This window comes from Lineus longissimus, chromosome 15 (genome assembly GCF_910592395.1).
Source record: "Lineus longissimus chromosome 15, tnLinLong1.2, whole genome shotgun sequence".
NCBI classification, from domain to species: domain Eukaryota; kingdom Metazoa; phylum Nemertea; class Pilidiophora; order Heteronemertea; family Lineidae; genus Lineus; species Lineus longissimus.
In genome coordinates, this window is record NC_088322.1 from 11,977,115 (window position 1) to 12,004,751 (window position 27,637).

General features: G+C 41.2%; 1 protein-coding gene across 1 annotated transcript in view; it reads right to left on the minus strand.

The window, feature by feature from the left end:
- Nucleotides 1-26,385, minus strand: part of LOC135499748 (metabotropic glycine receptor-like) — a 46,100-nt gene extending 19,715 nt beyond the window's left edge. The window contains exons 1-2 of the mRNA XM_064790690.1: nt 24,969-26,385; nt 7,061-7,166 (exon numbers count right to left, since the gene is read on the minus strand). Of these exons, the coding sequence (XP_064646760.1) occupies nt 7,061-7,166; nt 24,969-25,897 (1,035 nt within the window). The 5' untranslated portion in view covers nt 25,898-26,385. The remainder of the gene's footprint in view (nt 1-7,060; nt 7,167-24,968) is intronic.
- Nucleotides 26,386-27,637: the final 1,252 nt, after the last annotated feature.

Below are 27,637 nucleotides of genomic sequence, written 5' to 3' on the forward strand. Positions count from 1 at the left end.
ACGAAGACCGGATCCAGAACGAAAACGGAATCCCAAACGAGAAAGGGATCTAAAACGAAAACGGGATCCAAACGGGATCTAAAACGAAAGTGTGATCCTAAACGAAAACGGGATCCAAACTCAAACGGGATCCAAAACAAAGAGGAGATCCTAAACGAAAACGGGGACCATAACGAAACAGGATCCAAACGGGATCTAAAACGCAAAACGGGATCCAAACGAAAACGGGATCCAAAACGAAAACGGGATCAAAAACGAAAAGGGATCCAAAACGAAAAGGGATCCTAAACGAAAACGGGATCCAAACGGGATCTAAAACGAAAACGGGATCCCAAAAGAAAACGGGATCCAAAACGAAAACGGGATCCAAAACGAAAACGGGATCCAAACGGGATCTAAAACGAAAACGGGATCCCAAAAGAAAACGGGATCCAAAACGAAAACGGGATCCAAACGAAAACAGGATCCAAAACAAAAAGGTGATCCTAAACGAAAACGGGGACCATAACGAAACAGGATCCAAACGGGATCTAAAACGAAAACGGGATCCAAAACGAAAACGGGATCCAAACGGGATCTAAAACGAAAGTGGGATCCTAAACGTAAACGGGATCCAAACGAAAACGGGATCCAAAATAAAAAAATGATCCTAAACGAAAACGGGAAACATAACGAAAACGGAATCCAAACGGGATCTAAAACGAAAGCGGATACCAAATCGAAAACAGGATCCAAACGAAAACGGGATCCAAAACAAATGAAATTGCGAGTGCTATTGTGCTCACTTCATGTGGAGGAAAGATGGATGAAGAGTATGGTATTGTGGCATGTAGTGTTAGGTTTGATGTAGGTCCAACCAATTACAATTTCCCCAAAATGGCCAATTTACAGTACATTATTTTGACCTCTGTGACCTTGAAAAGTAGGTCAAATCAAAAAACACCCGGGTGACACATTGAATGGTTGTTAGAATTAGATGTACCTCTGATATAAAATTGGTGCCAATCTGGCAGGTAATTAAGGAATAATAATAGCATTTTGAAGAATTTTGGATTGGGCCCCCCCCCTCCCTGGAGGCCAAACGGCAAATCAAATCAAACCAAACTTCGGTACCTGAAATTACCTGACCAATGGGTACATATGTACTTAATTTGTGATCAAAAGTCATTGCAGTTAAGAAACGTGCCATAGTTACCGCCTGACGGCCAATTTACGCCATTTGACCTGTGTGACCTTAAAAAGTACGTCGAATTAAAAACCCGTATGATATGTGATGTATCCTTGCTAGGAGTACCTACCCTAAAAGTTTTATTGAAAACAGATCATTAATAGGAGACATATCACACTTTTTATGTTTTCAGTTTTGGCCCCCTGGTGGCCAAGTCATGAATCAGACCGGACCGAAATTCAGTGTCCAAGTACCTCTGACCTAGGAGGTCATGTGTACAAAGTTTCAAGTTCATAGCACAAGCGGTGAAGAAACGTGCCACACAGGATACGGACGACGACGGACGACAACGACGGACGACGACCGACACAGGGCTATCGAATAGACTCCCCGACTCCCCTAACGGTGAGCCATAAAGGGATCCTAAACGAAATTAGGAACCAAAACGAAAACGGGATCCAAACGGGATCTAAAATGAAAGCGGGATCCTAAACGAAAACGGGATCTAAAACGAAAACGGGATCCAAACGGGATCCAAAACGAAAACGGGATCCAAACGAAAAGAGGATCCTAAACGAAAACGGGAACTAAAACTAATACGGGATCCAAACGGGATCTAAAACGAAAACGGGATCCAAAACGAAAACGGGATCCAAACGGGATCCAAAACCAAAACGGGATCAAAAGGAAAACGGGATCCTAAACGAAAACGGGATCCTAAACGAAAACGGGATCTAAACGAAAACGGGATCCTAAACGAAAACAGGATCAAAAGTGAAAACGAGATCCAAACGGGATCCCTAACGAAAACGAGATCCCAAACGAAGACGGGATCCAAAACGAAAACGAAATCCCAAACGAGAAAGGGATCTAAAACGAAAACGGGATCCAAACGGGATCTAAAACGAAAGTGTGATCCTAAACGAAAACGGGATCCAAACGCAAACGGGATCCAAAACAAAGAGGAGATCCTAAACGAAAACGGGGACCATAACGAAACAGGATCCAAACGGGATCTAAAACGCAAAACGGGATCCAAACGAAAACGGGATCCAAAACGAAAACGGAATCAAAAACGAAAAGGGATCCAAAACGAAAAGGGATCCTAAACGAAAACGGGACATTAAACGAAAACCGGATCCTAAAGGAAAACGGGATCCAAAACGAAAACGGGATCCAAACGAAAACAGGATCCAAAACAAAAAGGTGATCCTAAACGAAAACGGGGACCATAACGAAACAGGATCCAAACGGGATCTAAAACGGGATCCAAACGGGATCTAAAACGAAAGCGGGATCCTAAACGAAAACGGGATCTAAACGAAAACAGGATCCAAAACAAAAAGGTGATCCTAAACGAAAACGGAAAACATAACGAAAACGGGATCCAAACGGGATCTGAAACGAAAGCGGGAACCAAAACGAAAACAGGATCCAAACGAAAACGGGATCCAAAACAAATGAAATGGCGAGGGCTATTGTGCTCACCTCATGTGGAGGAAAGATGGATGAAGAGTATGGTATTGTGGCATGTAGTGTTAGGATTGATGTAGGTCCAACCAATTACAATTTCCCCAAAATGGCCAATTTACAGTACATTATTTTGACCTCTGTGACCTTGAAAAGTAGGTCAAATCAAAAAAGACCCGGGTGACACATTGAATGGTTGTTAGAATTAGATGTACCTCTGATATAAAATTGGTGCCAATCTGGCAAGTAATTAAGGAATAATAATAGCATTTTGAAAAATTTTGGATTTGGCCCCCTCCCTGGAGGTCAAACGGCAAATCAGATCGAACCAAACTTCGGTACCTGAAATCACCTGACCAATGGGTACATATGTACTTAATTCGTGATCAATAGTCATTGCGGTTAAGAAACGTGCCATAGTTACAGCCTGACGGCCAATTTACGCCATTTGACCTCTGTGACCTTAAAAAGTACCGAAATTCAGTGTCCAAGTACCTCTGACCTAGGAGGTCATGTGTATAAAGTTTCAAGTTCATAGCACAAGCGGTTAAGAAACGTGCCACACAGGATACGGACGACGACAGACGACAACGACGGACGACGACGGACACAGGGCTATCGAATAGACTCCCCTAACGGTGAGCCAAAAAGGGATCCTAAACGAAATTGGGAACCAAAACGAAAACGGGATCCAAACGGGATCTAAAACGAAAGCGGGATCCTAAACGAAAACGGGATCTAAAACGAAAACTGGATCCAAACGGGATCCAAAACGAAAACGGGATCCAAACGAAAAGGGGATCCTAAACGAAAACGGGAACCAAAACGAGTACGTGATCCAAACGGGATCTAAGACAAAAGTGGGATCCTAAACGAAAAACGAAAACGGGATCCAAACGGGATCCAAAACGAAAACGGGATCCAAACGAAAAGGGGATCCTAAACGAAAACGGGATCCAAAACAAAAAGGGGATCCTAAACGAAAACGGGAACCAAAACGAAAACGGGATCCAAACGGGATCTAAAACGAAAGCGGGATCCAAAACAAATGAAATTGCCAGGGCCATTGTGCTCACCTCATGTGGAGGAAAGATGGATGAAGAGTATGGTATTGTGTCATGTAGTGTTAGGTTTGATGTTGGTCCAACCAATTACAATTTCCACAAAATGGTAAATTTATAGTACATTATTTTGACCTCTGTGACCTTGAAAAGTAGGTCAAATCAAAAACCCGTTTGATATGTGATGAATCCTTGCTAGGAGTACCTACCATAAAAGTTTTATTGAAAACGGATCATTAACAGGAGACATATCACACTTTTTATGTTTTCAGTTTTGGCCCCCTGGCGGCCAAGTCATGAATCAGACCGGACCGAAATTCAGTGTCCAAGTACCTCTGACCTAGGAGGTCATGTGTATAAAGTTTCAAGTTCATAGCACAAGCGGTTAAGAAACGTGCCACACAGGATACGGACGACGACAGACGACAACGACGGACGACGACGGACACAGGGCTATCGAATAGACTCCCCTAACGGTGAGCCAAAAAGGGATCCTAAACGAAATTGGGAACCAAAACGAAAACGGGATCCAAACGGGATCTAAAACGAAAGCCTGATCCTAAACGAAAACGGGATCTAAAACGAAAACTGGATCCAAACGGGATCCAAAACGAAAACGGGATCCAAACGAAAAGGGGATCCTAAACGAAAACGGGATCCAAAACAAAAAGGATCCTAAACGAAAACGGGAACCAAAACGAAAACGGGATCCAAACGGGATCTAAAACGAAAGCGGGATCCTAAACGAAAACGGGATCTAAAACGAAAACTGGATCCAAACGGGATCCCAAACGAAAACGGGATCCCAAACGAAAACGGGATCCCAAACGAAAACAGGATCCAAACGGGATCCAAAACGAAAGTGGGATCCTAAACGAAAACGGGATCCAAACGAAAACGGGATCCAAAACAAAAAGGGGATCCTAAACGAAAACGGGAACCAAAACGAAAACGGGATCCAAACGGGATCTAAAACGAAAGCGGGAACCAAAACGAAAACAGGATCCAAACGAAAACGGGATCAAAACAAATGAAGTGGCCAGGGCTTTTGTGCTCACCTTATGTGGAGGAAAGATGGATGAAGAGTATGGTATTGTGGCATGTAGTGTTAGGTTTGATGTAGGTCCAACCAATTACAATTTCCCCAAAATGGCCAATTTACAGTACATTATTTTGACCTCTGTGACCTTGAAAAGTAGGTCAAATCTAAAAAGACCCAGATGACACATTGAATGGTTGTTAGAATTAGATGTACCTATGATATAAAATTGGTGCCAATCGGGAAGTAATTAAGGAATAATAATAGCATTTTGAGTAATTTTGGATTTGGCCCCCTCCCTGGAGGCCAAACGGCAAATCAGATCGAACCAAACTTCAGTACCTGAGATCACCTGACCAATGGGTACATATGTACTTAATTTGTGATCAATAGTCATTGCGGTTAAGAAACGTGCCATAGTTACGGCCTGACGGCCATTTTACGCCATTTGACCTCTGTGACCTTGAAAAGTAGGTCAAATTAAAAACCTGTGTGACATATACTGTATGGTGGTTAGATGTATCCATGATATCAAATTGGTGGCAATCGGGCAAGAAGTTAAGGAATAATCACATTTTTAAGGTTTTTGGATATTGCCCTCTGGTGGTCAAGTGGTGAATCATATTGAACCGAACTTCGGTCCCTAAGATCACCTGACTAAGGGGTACATGTGTACCAAATTTGAGATCAATAGTCATTGCAGTTTAGAATCGTGCCATAGTTACATCCTAACGGCCAATTTACGCCATTTGACCTCTGTGACCTTGAAAAGTACATAAAAATCAAAAACCCGTATGATATGTGATGTATTCTTGCTAGGAGTACCTACCATAAAAGTTTTATTGAAAACGGATCATTAATAGGAAACATATCACACTTTATGTTTTCAGTTTTGGCCCCCTGGTGGCCAAGTCATGAATCGAACCGGACCGAAATTCAGTGTCAGGATACCTCTGACCTAGAAGGTCATGTGTACAAAGTTTCAAGTTCATAGCACAAGTGGTTAAGAAACGTGCCACACAGGATACGGACGACGACGACGGACGACGAGGGACACAGGGCTATCGTATAGACTCCCCTAACGGTGAGGCAAAAATGTATCCTTAACGAAAATGGGAACCAAAACGAAAACGGGATCCAAATGGGATCCAAAACGAAAACGGGATCAAAAGGAAAGCGAGATCCTAAACGAAACGGGATCCAAACGAAAACGGGATCCAAAATAAAAACGGGATCCTAAACAAAACAGGAACCGAAACGAAAAGGGGATCTAAGCGAAAACGGGATCCTAAACGAAAACAGGATCCTTAACGAAAACGCGATCAAAAATGAAAATGAGATCCAAACGGGATCCCTAACGAAAACGGGATCCTAAACGAAGACGGGATCCAAAACGAAAACGGGATCCCAAACGAGAAAGGGATCCAAAACGAAAACGGGATCCAAACGGGATCTAAAATGAAAGTGGGATCCTAAACGAAAACGGAATCCAAACGAAAACGGGATCCAAAACAAAAAGGAGATCCTAAACGAAAACGGGGACCATAACGAAACCGGATCCAAACAGGATCCAAAAAGAAAACGGGATCCAAACGAAGACGGGATCCAAAACGAAAACGGGATCCCAAAAAAAAACGGAATCCAAACGGGATCTAAAACGAAAGTGGGATCCTAAACGAAAACGGGATCAAAAAGAAAACGGGATCCAAAACAAAAAGGGGATCCTAAACGAAAACGGGATCCATAACGAAAACGGGATCTAAAACGAAAGCTGGAACAAAAACGAAAATGGGATCCAAACGAAAACGGGATCCAAAAATGAAAACGGGATCCAAAAGGAAAACGGGATCCAAAAGGAAAACGGGATCAAAAACGAAAACGGGATCCAAAACGAAGCAGGGATCCAAAAGGAAAACGGGATCCAAAAGGAAAACGGGATCCAAAAGGAAAACGGGATCCAAAAGGAAAACGGGATCCAAACTGGATCGAAAACAAAAGCGGGAACCAAAACGAAAACGGGATCCAAACGAAAAGGGGATCCAAAACGAAAAGGGATCCAAACGAAAAGAGGTCTGAAACGAAAAGGGGGTCCAAAACGAAAAGGGATCCAAAACGAAAACGGGATCATGGCGGAGTCCAAAACCAAAGCAAGGTTCAAAACCAAAACGGTATCCAAACCCAAAACGGTATCAAAACCCAAAACGGTATCCAAAACCAAAGCGTTAGCCAGAACCAAAACGGTAACCAGAACCAAAGCGGTAACCAGAACCAAAACGGTATCCAAAACCAAAACGGTATCCAAGGAAAGATTACTGGTCTTACCTGTGTGGTCTCCATTGAGCATTTGTGCGTACTGGCGAAGAGTCCCTTTTTGCTACATTGGTTGATGTCAAGGTTCTTTAGATCTATGTCAACGGCAACCACACCCCTGTAAAGATAGATGACAATGAATAGTTAGCTTAGAGAATAGGTGAATAAATATATGACTTGTCAGTCCAGACAACTCGAAGCTAACGAACTTGAAATCAACAGTTTGTACACTGTCACCCTGGAGAAGTATTTTGATCTGATTGTTCAGTTTGCATTACTAAGCAGGTTACTGGTCAGGCCTACCTTAGACATCAAGGTATTGGCAGTAATTTGCTAAGTAAGTGTCTTCAAAAGTGTCTTCGTAAAATCTAAGAAGTATCAACGAGGAGACCTTTGTAATTTTTGCCCCCATTGCACGAACTAACACGCCGCATCACGTTTATATGAATTACTTGTGACTTTAATTAGAGTTTTGAGCACAGTATATCTGTAGAGAACTCAATTGGGAATTGGTCATATGACATGCTTTTGCATCGACACGACAATACACTTCCAATGCTTTTACAACAGCCTGGATCTTGCTCACGCATCAAAATATGTAAAATATCAATTCACCGATGGTGCATCAGGCATGTAATTGTCAGGCGGGAGAGAACGCAAGCATTCAACAAGCGTCTCTGCGAATGCGATGGCCATTACGCCATCAAGGCAATGCAATTCCGTCTATTTCGCACTAACATATAAGATCTGCTGTATATGCGACATGTCCCGATATGTCTATGCGCCCTCTCGAAAGATCTCATATCCCCACGCCACATAAGACAACTCCAAAGATGAGTGAGGTGAGTCGCAAGCTAAGCGGAATCCTGTTTCCATAGAAACGCGACTAGAAGTACGCTGGTTATTCCTATGCCAGAAATGGCAATTCGTGTGTAGACACTGGCGGGGGGGGGGCATGTGCACATACATGTTATTCTCTAACTCTACAGTGTGAATAAACAGGACGAGTGCAGGGGCAGCTGCAGTCTCTTAAAGTGACAGGACGAATGTGCGTCGTGGGTATCTCGGTGAAATTTGCCAACACTGGCAGAAATCGTTTTGCAAGAGGTCAAGATTGTGTTTTGTATAGGTGGCGTAGCAAATAATGGCCATTTTGGAGTCCGTGGTTTGTTTCATAATATATCACGCCATTTATACGTGTCTTTAGAAAGTGCATTGCCCTAGCCGATTAAGTCCTATCGACACTTTATCGGTAACAATGCAGAGATGGTGAGCACGGTAAATGTAAACGAAGTTGGCGACCACACGATGGGTGCATCTGCTATCTCTCTACATCGACACTGTTCATGAAACTTGTATGACAAATATATTTAACCCTCAGTCAAACTGGACCAAGTTCTCTAACAGCGCATAATAGTCACCTGGAGGCCCCATCTCCAAGCTAGCCTTTCTTTACTTATTGACAAAACAACTTTGAGCACAATTTCCTAATGAACATTGCGCTATGGTTTTAATCAGACTACAGCATCCTCAATCATACTTAATTCGTGCAGCACAAATTCACTTTTCTAATCCATTAATTTGATAATTTTGAGCTTATATTCAATTATTGATAATTTTTTCATCGACAACTGTGTGCAAGAATCGCCCTGATTATGCAGTTGTCATGGTTGTAAACATTGTATCATGGAATGTTTTGGCAGTTTATTTTTCATGGTGATGAAGATCGAGTCCAGCTCTTATCTATACATTGGAGTTCTTGCTGAACACGGCAATTATGGAAAATTATTGTCGCCTAATCATATAAAGACCTACTCCATGATCCAGTAAAATGTGGGCTTGCTGAGTTGTTCTGGCGTTAATTCTAACGTATTAAGCGTTAGCAGAGACGCAGTGATCCCCTAACGCTGATATGTCGCCATTTCTGGCAACAATCCTCGAAGTGCACCGATTCGGTTATGCCATGGAGATACCACGGCGAGCCAGAACGGTTTTTTTTCGGAAATAGTTTGATCTAGCTGTGTCAGCATGCGGAAAAAAAATGTGCGATGTTCGCCAAATCTTGCCGATCGTCAAGTGTTGTTTAACCATCTTACAGATTGAGTTCATTTGGAGTTCCACCGATGAAATCAAAAAAGGCAGATGTAGGCTTTTCTGCACAAACCTAGTTTTAGAATAGATACTGCTCCTGAGGCAATAGTCGATTCTGCGGGCTTGAATGTCGAAACTCCCCGAATTGGCGACAAATCGCGAAACGGGGCTCCTTGCCTGATCAGTTTATCATATGGGGAAGCGAATCGCCAACAAAAAAATGTCAACATGTCAACTTAGCAGACGTTGTTCCGATGGGTATAAGGGTTTAGCAGCTTCATCAACCTCGAACTGATACCATCGAAAGACGGATCAGGCATGGTGCTCCACTCGGAGCGAGCCAGAGAAAAGAATGTGGTATCACCCTTGCGAACAAAGATGCAACCATATTTACATCATTCAGAAGAACAGTTTCCAAAAACGCAATACAACAAATAAGAGCTCGACAGGAAAGGGTTTGGCCACCCTAAGCGACTAGATTCTACACCTCATAGGGTCTGTACGTCTTCGCTAGGAACACATGCCCTACACCATCACCATGGTTCTCCTTTCCTCCCGTTGCCATAGTGACGTAGATTCATGGAGAAAGCAATGTCAACATGGTGGGAAGAGCGAGAGTTGTGATAGCAGACACGGGAATTTGGGATTCGCTGCTCTCAGATCAGACATAGCGTGTGTTCAGTACAGAATAGTGTTATTTTTCGTTAACCCGTTTTGGCTGATGCATTAGGTCGAGCTATTCACACACTGCAGTACCTTTCACCTTGCCATAATCAAATGTTCAAGTTAGCAGGACAGTTCCATTTCTTGATGGATGGAGAAATCCCTGAAATTTGGATTCGGTGCAGTTTTCTCAACGCCACTAGGCGTGTTAGCGCATTAAACCACTGAAAGAGGCGAGGCTGTTGAAGGATGGCAAATTCGAGCCGAGTTTGTTCATCGATTATTTGATCCAAGAATAGTGAGTGATCTGATACCTTGAGTGTTTACTCTGCGTCATTTGTAGCTTCTCTCTAAAAATGCTGTGCCATTTTGAATGGTCTAAATACCCTTCCTATAAAAGAGGCTCGAGTAAACTTCCCTGACATTCAGTCCTGGTCACCACCATGACCACAGTATAGCTGCATGGTTCTCATTGTGCATTACGGTATTATGCACTATAAAGAGCCTACCTAGCTAGGTTAGTCATAGCTGCCGGTGTAATAGTTTGAAATGTCCTACATGTAGGATAGAATGCCAGGAAGACAAAAGGATTCTATTTTGCGTATTCGATGTCTTAGCTATCAGTCAGAATACAAAATTGCGAGACATTTTTCAAGGACAACATTTTCGACGGAAGAGATTTTCTGCCTTCAATATTGATGAACGGTTTATTTCAACGTGGGTGTCTGCATAGAAAATCCTGTTTCAGTTACTACTTCCCATTGCAAGACCTTTCATCGAAAGAAATATTACTTTTTAAAACAACCAAGGTCATTTGTTTTCACCCTGCTGTGCAGGAAACTATGTTCACCTCGGTATACAAGACTATTATTCACACAAGACATAAAAAAGGAGCTATTGCCTGTTTAAGATTCTCCGAGAAGGTCCCTGAGCATTCAGAATTGCACCATGACAACACATTCAGACAGTGGTTGCTATGCTACCGTCACCATGATGCGTGGGGCTATGACGCATTTCCGGGGCTAAATTAAGACACAAAATGAGTGTCATGTAGTCTCTTGAGTTAGTCGCTCAGACATTTTTCATCGCTTGGTCTATATTTATTTCGGAGATGAGACTGGGGCTCGCAATTGTATATATATAAACCGTCCCCTTGCCTTGAAGATGGAATTTGTAAACACACTTGTTATTTTTGAACCCGACTTTTCTTGGGGTGCATTTAAACCAACGGAGGTATCGAGGACATTATTACCCAGCTGTTGGCTGTTCAGTCACCATCCACTGCAGTAGTGGTTTCCATCATCAAATTGCGAATAAAATAAAAAAATAAAACAATAGCTGACTGAATTAGCATGATATTTCAATTTTAACCCCGACTGGACCCGAGTAAGCCATCCGTGCAACGATCATCTCTCTGGAGATCGATGCCGAGCCATCGTTCTGCCTAATGACATCATCGTGTCGGCGCTCGATAAACCTAGTATGAAGACGACACGCAAAACATGGGCTTGACACGCATATGAGATTTCCTCATGAAGAGACAAGAAATATAGGATAGAAAGTGTGAATGCTAACAGAAGAAAGTGGCCAAGGAATTTTTTCTATTTCGATAAAATGATCATAACCGCAATGAGAGCAAGGGAATATCCGTAAGGACAGTCAAGTTTAATGTTTCACACTTGATTTTTGGGCATGTCGGCCTTAGTATTTGGCCACGTTCAGTGCATAAGATTGACATCCTCAACTCTACCCTCCAAGCACATATGCTGTACTTCTGTAAAAAATCAATTCGGCGCAGATCACGCTCATTTTGCTATCATACCATGAGCTGTGCTCCACGTGTAAATGTTAACCACGGTAATTAACAAGGGTTGATAATTCGACTTATTAATCACCAAGACGACTTAATGACAGTCGACACTAAATATGATGCATCAAGGGATGTTGCCAGCCTCGTTATCATTTGCTGCTAAATCAGATCCGTCAGAAGAATACGCTGCTCTCGTTATTTCTGATGAGGTAATCAACCAGCGATGTTGCGTAGAATTAATGAAGCAGAAAGCGTTGATTGAAATGCGCGTCGGTTAACTGTGCAGATTTCTCGCTCAGTAGAAACCGTTGCTACATAGTGTCTATCGCTTGTAATAATAAGAAACTGCATTTTTCGCATTCGTCAACCAGGTCTAAGCCAAGTACACTTTCTCCTCACCAGTTCGCCAAATTTATGATAATTCTGCGAAATTTGTCGATGCATCTACACTGTCACCTCATTCAGTCATTGTTACCGTAGAGGACACTTGGATGCACGATAAATTGCACACATGCAAAGTATATAAGCGAGCAAGCCTAATGATTGATACAGATCGGTAACCAATGGTCATATTAGTCTGAATTTCATGTAATCGATTGTGCTAACCATCAGTGGTAAACAACCGTACAGGCTATATTCTCACGGTTGAAATAAGCATAATATTGTCCGAAATAAGCATAATATTGTCCTGTTGATATCGGCAACACATATTCATTCGAAATTTTGAATTATTACGAGGAAACACTTTATAGCAAAACTTAGGGCCTACGTGACTTAGCTGTTCATAGCGTACATCAACTATGCATCGCATACAGGTTTATATCGATTTTTTAATGTGAGGTCGTATAGGGTAATATTATAATAAAGAGTTATTTCCGCCTATTCAGTTGAATATAATGTTTACTTTCACTGCAGCTGTGCTGTATTAGCTGAACGTGACTACAAATAATTCTTGTAAAATTAAAATCCACAAAGAGAAGTGTGATCGATAAGGCCTTTGTTATCTATGGGTTGTGTTACACGTATCATCAGCATTATACCACACAGAATAGCTTATTATCATAGTTCCCTCATTTTCTGTACACTACTCGGTATTTTCTATTGGCCGTACGCCTGAGCAGAACTTCATATATATCAGCGTTCCCATAACATCAATGTAAAGAAACCAGATACATTGTAGACCTTATGCACAGTCACTAATGTCTCCCAGGTTTTGTTAATCGAACTCATAATTCGCCATGAGTAGTAGCATTTATCGAGAGCGTTAGCGATGTCAAAACCTTGGGGTCAAGATGCCGAGGTGTCTTGGTTGACAGGGCGTTCTTGAGTATTGAACCAAAGCCTAGCGCTGAAATAAAACCAAGTCAGGCAGACGTTTCCGACATGATATAATCACTGGCGTGTCAATGGTAGAATTTATGATAATTATGAGAAGCAAAATTTTACATCGGATCCCATCATAGATTCTATGATGGCTCGTGGTAGGTTCTATGTTGGGAATTTCATCATAGAAAAAAACAGCACCCCGGCAGACATATGAAAACATAACTTTTTGCTCGCTACAAAATGCAATCCTAAAGGTTTCGTGGAAGACAAAAATGTTCGTTAATTGTGGAGTCTTGCACCTAAATGTCTTAAAACTTTCATATATTGGACGAGCTGTACTTTGATGGATTGATTATCGTCAACACCAGCAATCAGCTCAGACATGCATGGTTTTGTTTATGAATTGCAGAACTACACAAAGAAACGATGGAAAATACTTCAAAAGATTATGTCAATTGGTTCAATAAACCGGTCGACAATCTGTTGAAAGCGGTTGATGTTTTTTTTTGTGATTCATTGATTATAGATGCTGTTCTTGGCGTTCCGTTTATGGTTTATCGTCAAAAAATGACTGTTTGTAGACTCTACAACTAATGAATTACTACAATGATCTATACACTTGCACCGCGTTGACATCGACATTTTTAATCACACTGCTATTATCATCAAGAATCAGGTAAACATTCTTGCCGGACCAATCGTAGGCCAATCAAGCTCTTCACTGTATTTTGCTTCCGGCACAGGTTCATCGGCCTCCGAAATGTCTACAAACAAGTTTCAAGCAGATGGAAGGATACTCACATATCTTATGAGTAAAAAAATAGGGTATAAGAACGGTCAATGTGAGAAACTTGTGAATAGGAACTTGCGTTCCGGGGACTAGCAATCCTTTCAAACGGTTTTATCAGTCTATGCCCCCAGTTTCTCATCAGAACTATTCGATAATACTGAATGAGAGGATTCTATTTCGAACTGACAGCCAATAAAACGAATTTATGGTTTGAAAAGGATAATTAAGATAAAACTCTCAATCAGTCAGTAAAATGATGATGCGTCAAATAAATCGTAGCCAACACGAATGCCCAGTTTCGAAAAATAATTAGTTTTTTATTCACGTTCATACGAACAGGGACCATGTTGCACAGCAGGCGACATGATCAATGCCGGTTGCCAGATAAACATCGTAAATGAGCAGAAAGAGCATGAGTTCGAAATCCACTGCAGTGCGATTCCTCCAATGGTTGTCATAGACATTCTATAGATTTTTGATGAATAGGATTTTATTGGCAAAGTATAGGGAATGTGGCTTTATTAATTGATTAATGCATCTAGTGCACGGGTGTGATGGTTGGGGAAGTTAGTTGATTTATATAAAAGTGGCTAAGAGTTCAGTGCATACAATCAAAATTGAATGATATGCTTTATCTGTTCTTTATAGGCTCATGCATAGCAACGGGTCAAACATTTCTGCATTTAGTATTTTCGCAATTGCAAGCTAAAGAATGATATTCTGAAGAATTCATGCTGATCCACCGTCGTTGTGCGCATATTCACCGCCGATATCGGCGATGATGGTGCGTCCGACAGATAGCCTGGTGGAAGTTATCGGCGGTGAAAGGAGGAGACTTAAGGACTGATATTCACCGCCGATAGGTCGGCATGGAAGAATTATAAAAATTCTCCCATGTGAGGTCGATAGTGGGATGGGGTTTCTTGTGGCACAAGGAAGACCAGCAGACGCATCGAACTAATAAGGTCATTCAACACATCACCGGAATTTAGTTCTAGGTGCCGGCAGGCTTGTTTAAAGAAAATAGACCGTGTATTGGGCCTGGCCTGAATTCTATTAACTGGAAGCTGAGGGGCAAAATAACGTATGGTACATATCGAGGAGTTTAAACCACTTCGCTGTGTTTATATTTCCTTTTTTTACTCCTCTCACTATGCAATAAACATCGAACAACATCTATGTCCTGATTCTTCTCCGACACCATCATACCCCGCTTTCCACATCCGTGATCCATCCGAAGGCATGTAGGGTTGACATCACCTAGCAACGCGAAACGATAGAAGCCTGTACCGATGGATATAGTCACTGGTACACAGAAGATACGGCAGTCACCACTCTTTCTGCGTATATTGCATACGCATCGCAGGAGAGATGAATTTGCCTTAAAATGTCAAGTTGTTTGGGGTTCCGTTAGTTCGTTAACTACACAGGAGCGACCAAAAAAGCTTTTTTTTAATTTTCAATTTTACATTCGACTCGAAACGAATAAAACTTGACTGACTGCAACATGAACCTGTATATGGGTTACTGTCCTGATTTATCAATTGATACTAGTTTTAAAAATATTCAGAAAATATAATATCTTCTCTCCTTCATCGTTATTTCACAACGCCGAATCAGTCTTACATCTAAACACGTAGGCCCATGCAGACACGAATCGAATCGGATCGATATAGGACACACCTTGTCTTCTGGGCTGTTCGGCAAGTGGTGCGACTGATCACGCCTAGAATGTTATAATGTCGCCAATATGGGTCAGTGTTATGATGTACGCAGTGGTCGGCCATGTTGATTCATGCTTTGGATGAAATCATGACTAGGGCAACTCCTCAGGTGTCTAACCTGGTATGGGCAACTTCCCTCGCTATTCTGTGTGTTTCAGGTTCGTTCATGTGCTTTAAGTTGTAAAAGTGTCGTCTATACTAGTCTGGCTTATTCTGAATACGGCACCTTGAGTTCACACATCTGTGACATCATTTATTCTAATTGTAATCTCAGCAATCTATATTAGCGAAGTATCAGCTGCTACACCAGAAACGTTCGTTTATCTGTCTCATGCTACTGAAGGTGCATGGAATAGGGAGCTGTCTGGACTTCTTGTTATAAAACCTTTCTGATCTCGACCCCGATTCCCAACAAGCCAAATTTTGGCCGGATCCCAATGCAATCCTCTGCCTTTTCTGAATACCCTGGAATAATCTATTATTCTTCAAAGCAGACATTTTACCTCCTCACACGACTACTATCACTGCGCCGGAGTATGGCATGCATTCAAACACTAATGACCATGTGTTCCCATGTCATATTATACGATGTGCCCGGTACCCATTAGGCGAATTGATGTATCTTACTGTTTCTTTTGTCCACTACTGCTAATCGTATTCAGTTATCGTTCCGTTCAGTTTCAATTCTAGAAAATTCTAGAAAAGATCCAACTGCTCATAGCTGAAGGCTGAAGGCAAATATATATTCCTGAGTAAGCCTTAAGGCCGAAGTTACATAGACCTCATTCGTTCATTTCCCAGGACTCATTTTCCCCTTTTGCTTTCGTTCCCCTGTAAAAAGCACGGCCTTGTGGCGTGCATTCACCGAGGAATGAAAGAAAAACCCGGAAAATGACTCGTGGTAAATGAACGAATGAGGCCTATGTAACTTCGGCCTAAGCCAATCACTCGGGAACGTTCGAAATGTATTCATTACCCCCTGGGCAATACTCCGAAGCAGAACACTCTCCGCAGACACCACCGGGACCTTCAAGTGAAAGTGTCCCGAGATCAACACATAAAATGTGCTTACTGTATCACTAGGCTTTCATTCAAAACGTGGTATTGCAAAGACAAATTGATCAAACTATTTGCATCTTTAGAAATAATCAATACTAACACGTCACTCTAATTTCCTCAGTTAATTATCAAGTTGGTCTCGAAATACATTCTTATTTGGTTTTATTTTTGGTTTCATATTTGGTTTTCCAATTTTGATGCTGTGACTTATTTAGTCTAATTTGATATTTTGATATCAATCTCATTGAAATCTCAAATTTGCGATCCCAAATCAGAAGGCATTTTGAGAAATTTAAGAATGTATTTTCATACTAACCTGATGATAAACCGAAGAAATTGAAGTGATATGTTGACGTTGCTTATTTTTAAAGATACAAACAGTTTGGTTAAATTGTCTTTGCATTACCACATTTTAAATGAAATCCTTTCCAAATTACTAGCACTGATCTCTGGGCCCTCGATCTGTACCCGAGGCTATGTGTACCCTATGGCAGTCGGAGCAACCACGAAAAAACCTCCGTAAAGTTGAGATTTACGCAGCTACGTACAAAGGTTTAGTCCCTTCCCAGGGGAGTTCCAGGGAAGCTGACCTGACCCAAATGCACATAAATGTTGTATAGAACAAGGGTACCTGATCCGGAGGTTGGCACTATCTATTCAGGCCGTCATTCAATTGCTTTGTGTCGAGCAATTTGATTGGCCATCCATTTATGATGGTGCGTCCGACAGATTACCTGGCGGGAGTCATCGGCGGTGAAAGGAGGAGACTTAAGGACTGATATTAACCGCCGATAAGTCGACATGGTGCTTTTATTATCACCGTCGGTGAATCTAAAATGCAATGAAATACGCATTAAACAACATATGGCTTGGCATTCAAATAGCCATTTAAATATCATTCATGGATTTTGTCAAATTGACTAAATCCATTAATAACGAATTGAAAATAAAAGCAGGGCTGGTTTGAAAAGCAGTACTAATAAGAATTGCTTTACATAAACAATAATGAAGTTATTTTTTTTTCGGCGGAGTTTGGAGTTTTTCTTCCTTATTTGCTCTCGTTTAACGAAACGGTGGTCTATTCATGACGGCAGTGCGGTCATTATTAAACAGGAAAATAAACGTGCATACAAATTGTCTAATTAGTGTTATTCATGCTTGCCTTGTGGCATATCAATTGCATTTGTACAACGAAAATACCAGGTGTATCTGAAATTATAACCTTAAACATGAGGAATACTATAAAGTCAATGCATACTTTAGTTTGATCAAGGTAAGATGGGATACTTAGCCATTCAAGGTATAACTACATTTAATACAGTCGTAACGAGCGCTTTTTTAAAAAAGAACTTGCAAAAAATTTCCTCTAGATTTGCCTTGTATATGCAGTTTAAACATACACAGGTTGGTTCGTCAGTCATATTCATGGTGGAATACTGCCCAAGATGATAAACAAATGTAGGTCTTAATGGAATAAGATGAGCATTTCTAAACGTCATTCACCCCAGACGTTTGAGTTAGTGATCCGCTCGCGGTTGGTCTTAGACTTGGAAGGTTTTGACGATGGGTCGATAACAATCGAGGAAGAATTACAAACATCCACGATAGTTTTCTGCCGCAGATGGTAGGGCTTTTAGCATTCAGAAGTGGTTTTGGCCAGGTGCTAGCCATGTAAAATACGCGGCATACTTAAAAGAAATGCACCTCGTATTTTATTTGTTTTTTTGTCCATTAACGTGGTTAACGAAATAACTCTTTTTACCATTGACATGGTTCGCGAACCATTCTATAGTTTTCCTTTTACCACTGGCATGGTGAGCGATAGTTGCACAGTTGCGAATGTTCATGGAACTTTGAGAATGGGAAATTGATAATCAGAAGCCCGTTGAAATGACTTCGTTATCACCATCACTACGTCCGCTTACATGACAAAATGATATCAAGAATAGGCCACGCACTGGAACTGTACAGCTAGAGTGATGACGTTGATATGATGTATGTTTCGATTTTGAAACAATGCAAAATACAATTTATCTAACACCACACAGAAGTAATTAAAAGAAAGATACATGCATGTCATTTAAGGTGATGCAGATTAAGGAAAGGGTTAATAATGGTAAAAGAAGCTCAAGTGAATCTATGCCGACATCTGAGTAGTGGTCTATATACAGCGACAAAGCTAGACTAGTTATCCATAGCAACCGCTGCCTCATCCTGATCAGCCAGGGAAGCAGGCAGTCTGTGTACCCTTGTCGATCGGTCGTATAGCGCCTCAATTCTTGGCTATACTGTACACTGCCACATTTGTGCTCCTCATTTTTGTGATTCGCAATAAAATACTGAATGAAAGCATTTGTTACGGGGCTTTGTGGCCTACTGGCCATAAATTGAGAGTGGCACCCAAACTTTAGCCCGGTATCATCAAGCACAGTATCATCGTCAGCCTACTGATGTTGCACTATCCTAGCACTTCCCCTGCATCTTATAAGCTTATAAGCTTTCGCCATGCTGATAAACCTTGCACTCACCTTCTCGGAGATTCGAACATCTCATCAGCAAGGTTAGTGATGTTCATGGTGTAAAACAGAATGCACCTGGGAGATTCTGGAAAACCGTTGAATGCATCCACCCACGGCCAGTCGGATGTTGCTGACCTAGAGGCTAATATTTTCTCGTTCAGAAGTCGACTTTGGAACGTCGGTGTATTTTTTCGTGGTGTTGATATTCAGCAAGCCATCAATATACTCGGAACCATGGCCAGTTACATTAGGGCGATCAGCAGTAGATGTTTTAAGTTAAATGTCGTATGTTGCTGTATCATGATCAGTGTTTGATTTACTCAAATCTCAGTATTTGGAAACATTGTCAGTTTCATCCAGGAAAATCTTTTTCTCTGTCTGTCTTCACCCTTCATTGTATTCAATGGGGTGCTGGGGCTGTGGAGACAATAGTGATTTAAGCCTTATCTTTAGTATGCATTTGCATTTGAAGGGCACAGAAACTTGAAACTGAATTTAACTCTTACCCTTAGAAGCCAACGCCGACGACCTGATACTAAGTCAAGCTGTTCAATCTTGTCACTCTTAAAGTCTTATTCAACTGCGAACCGCTGAGCTGAGGGAGTAATTTTTTTCTCCGTTGCGGTCAGAATCATAAACCAGCCTGATGCAGCCAATACGGCCGATAACGTTATGGATTACCCAAGCAATCAAGGTCATAAAACGACTAACTCATGCCATTCTCCATAAAAGATAGCTGTTGACTTTCAGTGCGAGCATTAAATGTCAGCCAAAAGTACTGCAAAACTTTAGCATGGATCAACAAGCAGTAACTTGTCAAGAAGTACGGTTGCCAACAAGTAAGGTTGCCCGACAAGGAAAAAAGGTATCCCAATTTGTGACCATTCAGTGTGTGTTCGACAAGTTATCTTATTGCTATAATGTTTTAGCTATAAAGAGAACGTTTAATTACTAGCCTTAAGTTCTTGAAACAGATGTTGCACCAATCTGATTGATGTTCTTGAGATGTGATGCATATGATACGAGTGAAATTAATCCATGCATACTACTGTATATTGCCCATGCCTTTAACGTTATTGAATGTCATACAAGTCATTTGGTATGTTTCGGGCGGTACATAAACTCAAGCATGGCTAAAAGTTCATCTTGAAAACAGATGCTAGAGAAATATATTTATAATTAATTGATGCGTGCGCCAGGTTTTTCTCACAGAAACGGAAATGTGACTGCAGCTTTTAGAAGGCCTTAGATTTTAAACAGATGTCAGACATATTGTAATCAATGGCCATTGAATAGGAGCACCGGCGCATGGTAAAATCGATGCAAAGTAAGTTCTTTGTTATCCTTGTATGAAACGTTTGTTATCGAATCAGGTGTGACCAGTGCCTTGCAATGTATTTGAAAGATTCTGTTGTGACCAAATGCCGTAATGCTAGGCGGAATTGTTTTTTAAAACTCGCATAATATCAGTCGTAAATTTTATAAAAGGTCTGCAATTTGTAGCTGAGAGATCAACACTTTTTGTTTCCAATATAGACCATGACCTGTGACCATCACTTAGGTAATGGGTTTTGATAGAATTTGATTAATAGATTATTTCGAGGATTCCGCTTAGGCTGAGGCTAAGTGGACCAATTGTTTACACCTCTCTAAGAAGAAAAGCAACAACCAAAGTGCTTCGCCAACGCTAATATGTTTCTTATAACGCTAATACAGCATAACATTGGTGATTCATGGTATTGAATGTTATGATTGAGTATAGAGTAGTTCCCTTGATCTCAGCAGACTATGCAGCCGCGTGCGTGGATTCCTGGCTTTTACATTACAATATGCTCTGTTTTGCTAGGAATGCAGTTCTAAAACGAGTAAATAATTGTCAAGGCGGTAGCGGGGGGGGGGGGGGGGGGGGCATTGCCCCTGGAGGTCACAAAAAAGCATTTATATTTTTGGCCGATTTTCAGAGTGTTGGAGGACAAAAGATGTGTCTCCCATGTCCTTATATCATAATTTACAACTCGAATTCCACGTACCCAATAACATGTACTGTTCCATGGCATGCAAATATATGACATTTGGCATTTGCGAGTTATGATGTTAACCCACGCTGATCATCTCCAAGTCGCAGAGTGTTTACAAAGTGCATCATATATCATGTATCATGTGACATATATGAAAGTTTATTAACCCCCCCCCCCCCCATCGGAGTATGAGTCATACTTTGATATTCAGTCATTCATCACTCCAAAAGGCATTGGCCACCTACGGAATATCAGTGTTTTCAATTGAGGTTGACTTAGGCTGCGCGCTTATCATGGTTAGGAAATTAACGACCAACACTAAAAATTGTTTTATTTCTCGTAATTTTACACCTTAAAAAAGAGAAAATATATTAAAAAGTTCGATTTCTTAGAGCACGTTTCCTTGCACAAGCCCATGATGAAGGGGCTCGTCATCCCATAGTATTGAGGGGAGGGTGGGGGGGGGGGGGGGGGGTGGTAGGAGCAGCTGCTGACTGCTCCCTTACCTTTGAACTCTTACAGGTAAGAAGTAAGTCGTTCAGAAGGGATTCGAACCCACGATATCTCGATCAGAAACCCTATCCCTGACACAACTGTCAAGTACAGGCAAGACCATTATCATTTCTAAATTGTTCACCCACAGTAAACTGAGTGAAAAAGAAGAGGAAATAAGCGCCTGATGCGTAGCAGGAACATAATGACAGACATAAGCTTACATAGTTTCATATTTTTCTTAGTAATCTTTTAGGGAGAAATATGATTGTATCGTCGAATACTCGATTTTACAATCCTGCTGTTGATCACTTCACCCTGGAGCACTCCACGCTTTCTTTTCCAACACAATTCCCGCGCCGTGCTTTGGCCTTTCGCACAATGGTTGCAAACCCACGTGCATCGATACGCAGAATTTGCACCATCGTGTTGTTTTAATCACAAAGACTCCGATAAAAGAAAATCAGAAACACAATAGTCTAAAATACGTTATCGAATCCGATATATCCACCATCTACTCTAACATTGACAATTTCGTCGTTTTTGAAGTTTTTTTGCGCCTATAGTACGATTGATATTTCTGGCTTGTTTGAATTGTAACTACATAAAAATGTGCAGATACAATAGATCTTGAACGATTTTTGTGATTGTCCAAAGTGCGAGCATGCAACCTATCATGAGGAACTCAGTTGACTTAAAAAATCAAGCGATGGTTATGAGATATCTGTCAAAGATCGGGTCTTATGGTTAACTTGAGACCATGAAACTAAAATGATTTCTGCGCTGCTAGTCATCATATATTTGCCACATGATGAGCAACATAGCCTCCTAGCATTTATCAATAATGCTAGAAACCTGGTGATAATGAGGACCCCTACTTAATGACATCGGGTGAAAAGCTTTCCGTAAGGCCGATGCAATGACTTGGAAGACATGGAAGATGGAAGAGAATTTGGAGAGGAAAGCAGTGTCATAGTGCCTGGCGAAGACATGAGGACTCTCATGAACTTGAGAGCACAAGAAGTGCTCTCTGCTCTGCCTCTTCTGCAAATTCGGCAAATACTTTACAGAGGAGATTCATAGCAGCAGCCTCGCCACTGCTCTGTTCTAATAGAATGTTATTTTGGGTGGAAATATGAGAGATGGAGGGTTCGACAACTCATAGATGTGATGAAAACTATTCTGTATGAGCAATCTATAAGTGCTTGTCATAAAGTAGACGTGGTTGATTCGAGAAGATAAAGTACTATAATATAGTGATTATCACACTGTTTCTTGGTTCGCAGGAACTCTGGGCTCTCCGAGTTTCCCCTGACATGAACACGCCTTCAACTAAGCTATCGGTATTTTCATCACAACAGAAGCCATCTTGTCCTACATATTGCCAGAAACAACCGTAGGTAGGTAGTATTGAACTTCGTGAATCTGATATCGCACTTCATATATCGAACAGGGTGACACGGTGAATAATATTCTTAGCTACCTCAATCGATTTGATGGGACAGCCGCGGGGTCAGTTCAATACATTTGGATATTCAATACAAGGGAGCAGAGAGAGTCTGATTTTGAATGGTTCTGAAGATTGAACTGCCATGCGGATAGTTTAAACTATTGCCTTGAGAGCTTCAGTACAAGAGAACGGAGGAAGTCTAGTTTAGGATGGGACTACCTTTGGGACAGTTCAATATATTGGGATTTTAATTGCACGAGAAGGACGAATTAGGATGGTGCTACCGTCGTGATAGTTCAGTACGAATATTTGGAGTTTCAATACAAGAGAACGGAGAGTCCAGGTTATGATGCGACTGCCGTGCGTATAGTTCAGTAAATAAGGAGTTTCAATACAAAAGAATGGAGAGTCCGGGGTTATGGTGGGTCTGCATGCGTATCGTTCAGTACATTTGGAGTTTTGATACAAAAGAACGGAGAGTCTAGGAACATAGGGAGTTATACAGGAGAAAGGAGAGAGTTTAGGAGATGTCCAGGTTCATGATACCCGGTGTATCTAAATGCAACCACCAAATTTACGAAGTAAAAAGTCCCTATAGAGAGAGCAACGAAACGTGTTCTTAACAATAATGAATTTCTGCATAACTTATCATCTGCTGAAAAAAAATATAGGGGCAGTTGCAGTTCAACCTACGAATGTGTAGCCGGATACAATGACGTCGGCAAACAGTTGAACATTTCCGCTTACCTCTAATCTGGATACCTCGCTACTAAATGTTTTTGGAACAGCAGTTATTTTTAGCTCCAAAGGGTAACATATTAGTTCTTACAGCATCTGTGCGACTGTTTTCGACCTTGTATAGTGAGTGATTAACCCTAGTTGGACCTACGCAGTCAATACTACAAGACTAGGTTAAATCAGACACCTTCTTATCATAACTTTTGCGCACACTTACATGCATTTGCTCATGAAAAGACATGGAAGATATACCACTCTACATCATTATCGATGGTGACATTATTTGCGACTGGAACTAATTGATGAGAAAAGAAAGATCACATGTGCACACGTAATCAACGATAATGTGGAATTGTATCATGTAACCGAGTCCGTTTTGACGTAGCATTTTTGTCACGTTTACTAGCATCACGTCAGACTGATGTGTAATAATTTGCACTGGCGTATAATGAGATATCACTTCATTCATGTCATATCGTGAAGAGGTCTGTCACTGACAACTTGCTGTAATAGAAATTATGTGCAGGTGATATGCTATTAGCTGAAATATACTAAAGGGCACATAAAGCACTTACGAGGACGATGAAACAAACAAAAAATGCATGTATGCGATATCGCTTGTTTGACGGCAGATCATTTTAATTGCTGTGCAAATGATTACAGTGTTATTTGCGATCTTCAGTAACGAAGGCAATGTATGTACAAATGCATATAGCATTGCCCCAAATTGCCACTTAATGCCCGGGTTTTTATTGCCAGCTGAAAATAACGTGCATGCAGGTGGACATTTCGACAACAATGCATTATTGCTATTAGATGATGTCCTAAAAACTGTGAAGGAGAGAATATTCTAAAGTTATATCTTTAAGTCATTATTTGGAGCAGATCCGATGTCAAGTTTAGACACCTCTGCTCGACTCTGTTCCTACATCTCGCTCGAAGGGACAATTGCCTTCTTACTCGTCTATGTAGGTCGAATGCTTGCAAGAATTAGTGGTCAGAGGCAATGAATATGAGGTGCCATGAAATGCTGACTCAGCAGATTCAATAAAGGTGCAGCCCTTGCCTGGACAAGAACACGAAAAGATGCTCCCTTAACATCGAATCGAACTTTAGTACCAAATTAGTCCACTGCGTACTGATTGGTTTATTGAAAACGATATGACACTATAGTATGTTAGTGACATGTGGAGCTTTAGATGCTAATGCTACAATATTTGACTCTGACTACCATACTTACACAAATCCGCCTCCAACATCAAAGAAGGGAACAGAGTAGGTCACCAGCCAGTTAGCCCCCTTTGCGCAGTCAAAGTAGGGAGGACTCCATAACCCCTCCTTCCTCGTGGCACTGGTTACCGATACATTGTCTAGTACATCCCCCACGCTGTCAGAATACGCCGGATATTGTGTAGTGTTCTGAGTGAACAAATGGGAGAAATTCCTAAACTTTTGGTCCCTGTACCATTCGCAACCTGTTGTACGGTTATGGTAGTACAATAACTCCCTGGATAGATCCTTGACAATCGTCTTTCCCGTCTTTGTATCCATGTAAGCGTAGGGACAGAACGACGTTGGTTGGTTGCCCCGGCGGTAGTATAGGTCCGTGGCGAACCCGATGGCACAACCAAATATCAAACTATCACTCTCAACCATCCATCGCACAATGGAATAATAAAAGCCATCATTGAACCTGATGTCAAATTTCTTCTTCTTTCCATCATCCCGGCGTGCTTTACCCGGTTTATTTGTCTGGAAGACCCCACCGACGAAGCTAGCAGTGTTGACCGCTTCGTCCATTTGCTTCGCGAATCTATCGTAGGACGACTGCGGGAACTCATAATCAAACCGTGCAAGACTGGTTCTAGTGCAATTGCCTTGATCTCCTAAATTCTGTATGTATTTGATGTAATCCAACAACCCAGATTGGTAATCTACGTCAAAGAGGTAACGAATCTTGGCCGGGATCTCCCGGGTATAGATCCGCCTTTCACCTGTTTCGCCTTTTGGCGATTTCCAACCATCGCCAACGTCATAACGTATATTTCGGCTCGATCTTCTATATTTCAAGCCTAACTCGTGTCGAAATCTTCCCTCTACACCGGCACTTAAGTGATTTAAACATGCCAGTACTAGACAGACTGCAAGAACTACACCATTGGACTCCATTTTGAATATATCAGATCTACGAAGCGCCTTGCTGTATGTACTTGTCTGAGATGTCCCTCCATACAGCGGGTTCTCTGAGCAAACGCTCTGACATCTTAAGCGATTTCTTCACCCGCTACATCATATTTGAAAACCTCATAGAGACCTAGCTGATATGCGTAAAGTAAACATGGCTATTGCCAGTATATTGTAGCAGGTACATGCATTCAGCATATACCTTTAAAGCAACCATCTATACAAACCAAACCGAGCATCCCTCATTTTCCTACCACGGGAGGACCACTTGGAATTAATGGGAAATCTGGTAAGAATATATATCCATAACATTGAATAGTGCTCAGAAGCAGCTCGTGTATTCCTTTATCCATTGCGATAGAATCTCGTACACTGACTCATGTTGTTAGTATCTCCATTATGAAAACAAAATCCGCTAGATATGTTCTACATAGCATCCTTATCCTTACGAAATAGCACACAGAAGATAGTCCCAAAACACCATATTGAAACGAAATAATATTATGCAGGAATCAAGTTGGAGCAAGGGAGAGCGACCAATGGGGAAGCGCGTTACAACGCACTGAATGGCAGCGGCCTGGTAGGCTTGCTTGACAAACCCCTAACGAGTGGCGCGTCCGATAATACATTATGCTGGTCTAGGTATATATGTATGATGCAGAGATTCGTACAATCGGTGAAGAAATATGTGCACAAATTGTGTTTTCAGTAAATGCTGATCTGTATGTATCAGACGCGCAGGATATTATCGATGTAGTAAAATGCGAGCATTTATTGGCTCTTGAATAGAAATGCGATGGACGGACACGCCGAAATGCCATTCGGGATAATTCGCATAATTTTTGAAAGGTGAACAATGATATGCCAGAACTAGGAAGATACAATTTGGAATGCTCATTTCAATATTTTGGTTTGCATGAGTGATTTGGTTTTGGCGTTGAGATTTCATTTAATACTTCGTTTTAGGCCGTGTTCTGTAATGCTGAACACGTTAAGCTAAATGTAAAAAATCATCGAGATATTCCTTATAAATGTTCAACGAAATGTATATATATTGAGTACGAGGCGAGCGGGTATTGCACAGAACCTAATTCTTCAGTAACGAAATGCTAATACTTAATCTACACAGTATGTCTCAATAAATACGAATGCCATAGTGTGGGTTTCGATCAGAGGATATTTAGCAATGATAGACATAGCCTTACCACTCCAACAGTATATGTTTAAGGCAAAAAAATAAACAAGACCAGATTCATTTTCTATGTTTACACGTCGCATAACATTTCGACACAAGATGCCATCCAAAACCTGTTTTTATCTCGTAGAGCTAAGATTTTATTAATTAGATTTAATAAAATACTCTCTTCCGTATATCGAAATTCACTAGACGATGCATAATTTAGAACATAATAAGACATTGCCGCAATCGCAAGCCTGCGGCTTTGTTATACACATGCGCATTCGTATGACATTGGTTCTGTGCATTTGCCCTACAACAAGTTCTTGGAAAGAAATCGAAGCACGCAAATAAAAAGCGCATCATGGAAGACCGGACGGGATATCCATCTATCCTTTACATTAGAACTGCTTTCAAGTGTAAAGGAAAACCATGGCAACACACATTGTTCATTCACACCTCTAAACACGTTGACTGAGTTTCCATCTCATGGTTCGAGGATAAATCATTATCGATTTTGCTCCTCCGATCCGTCGAGGATAACGTAC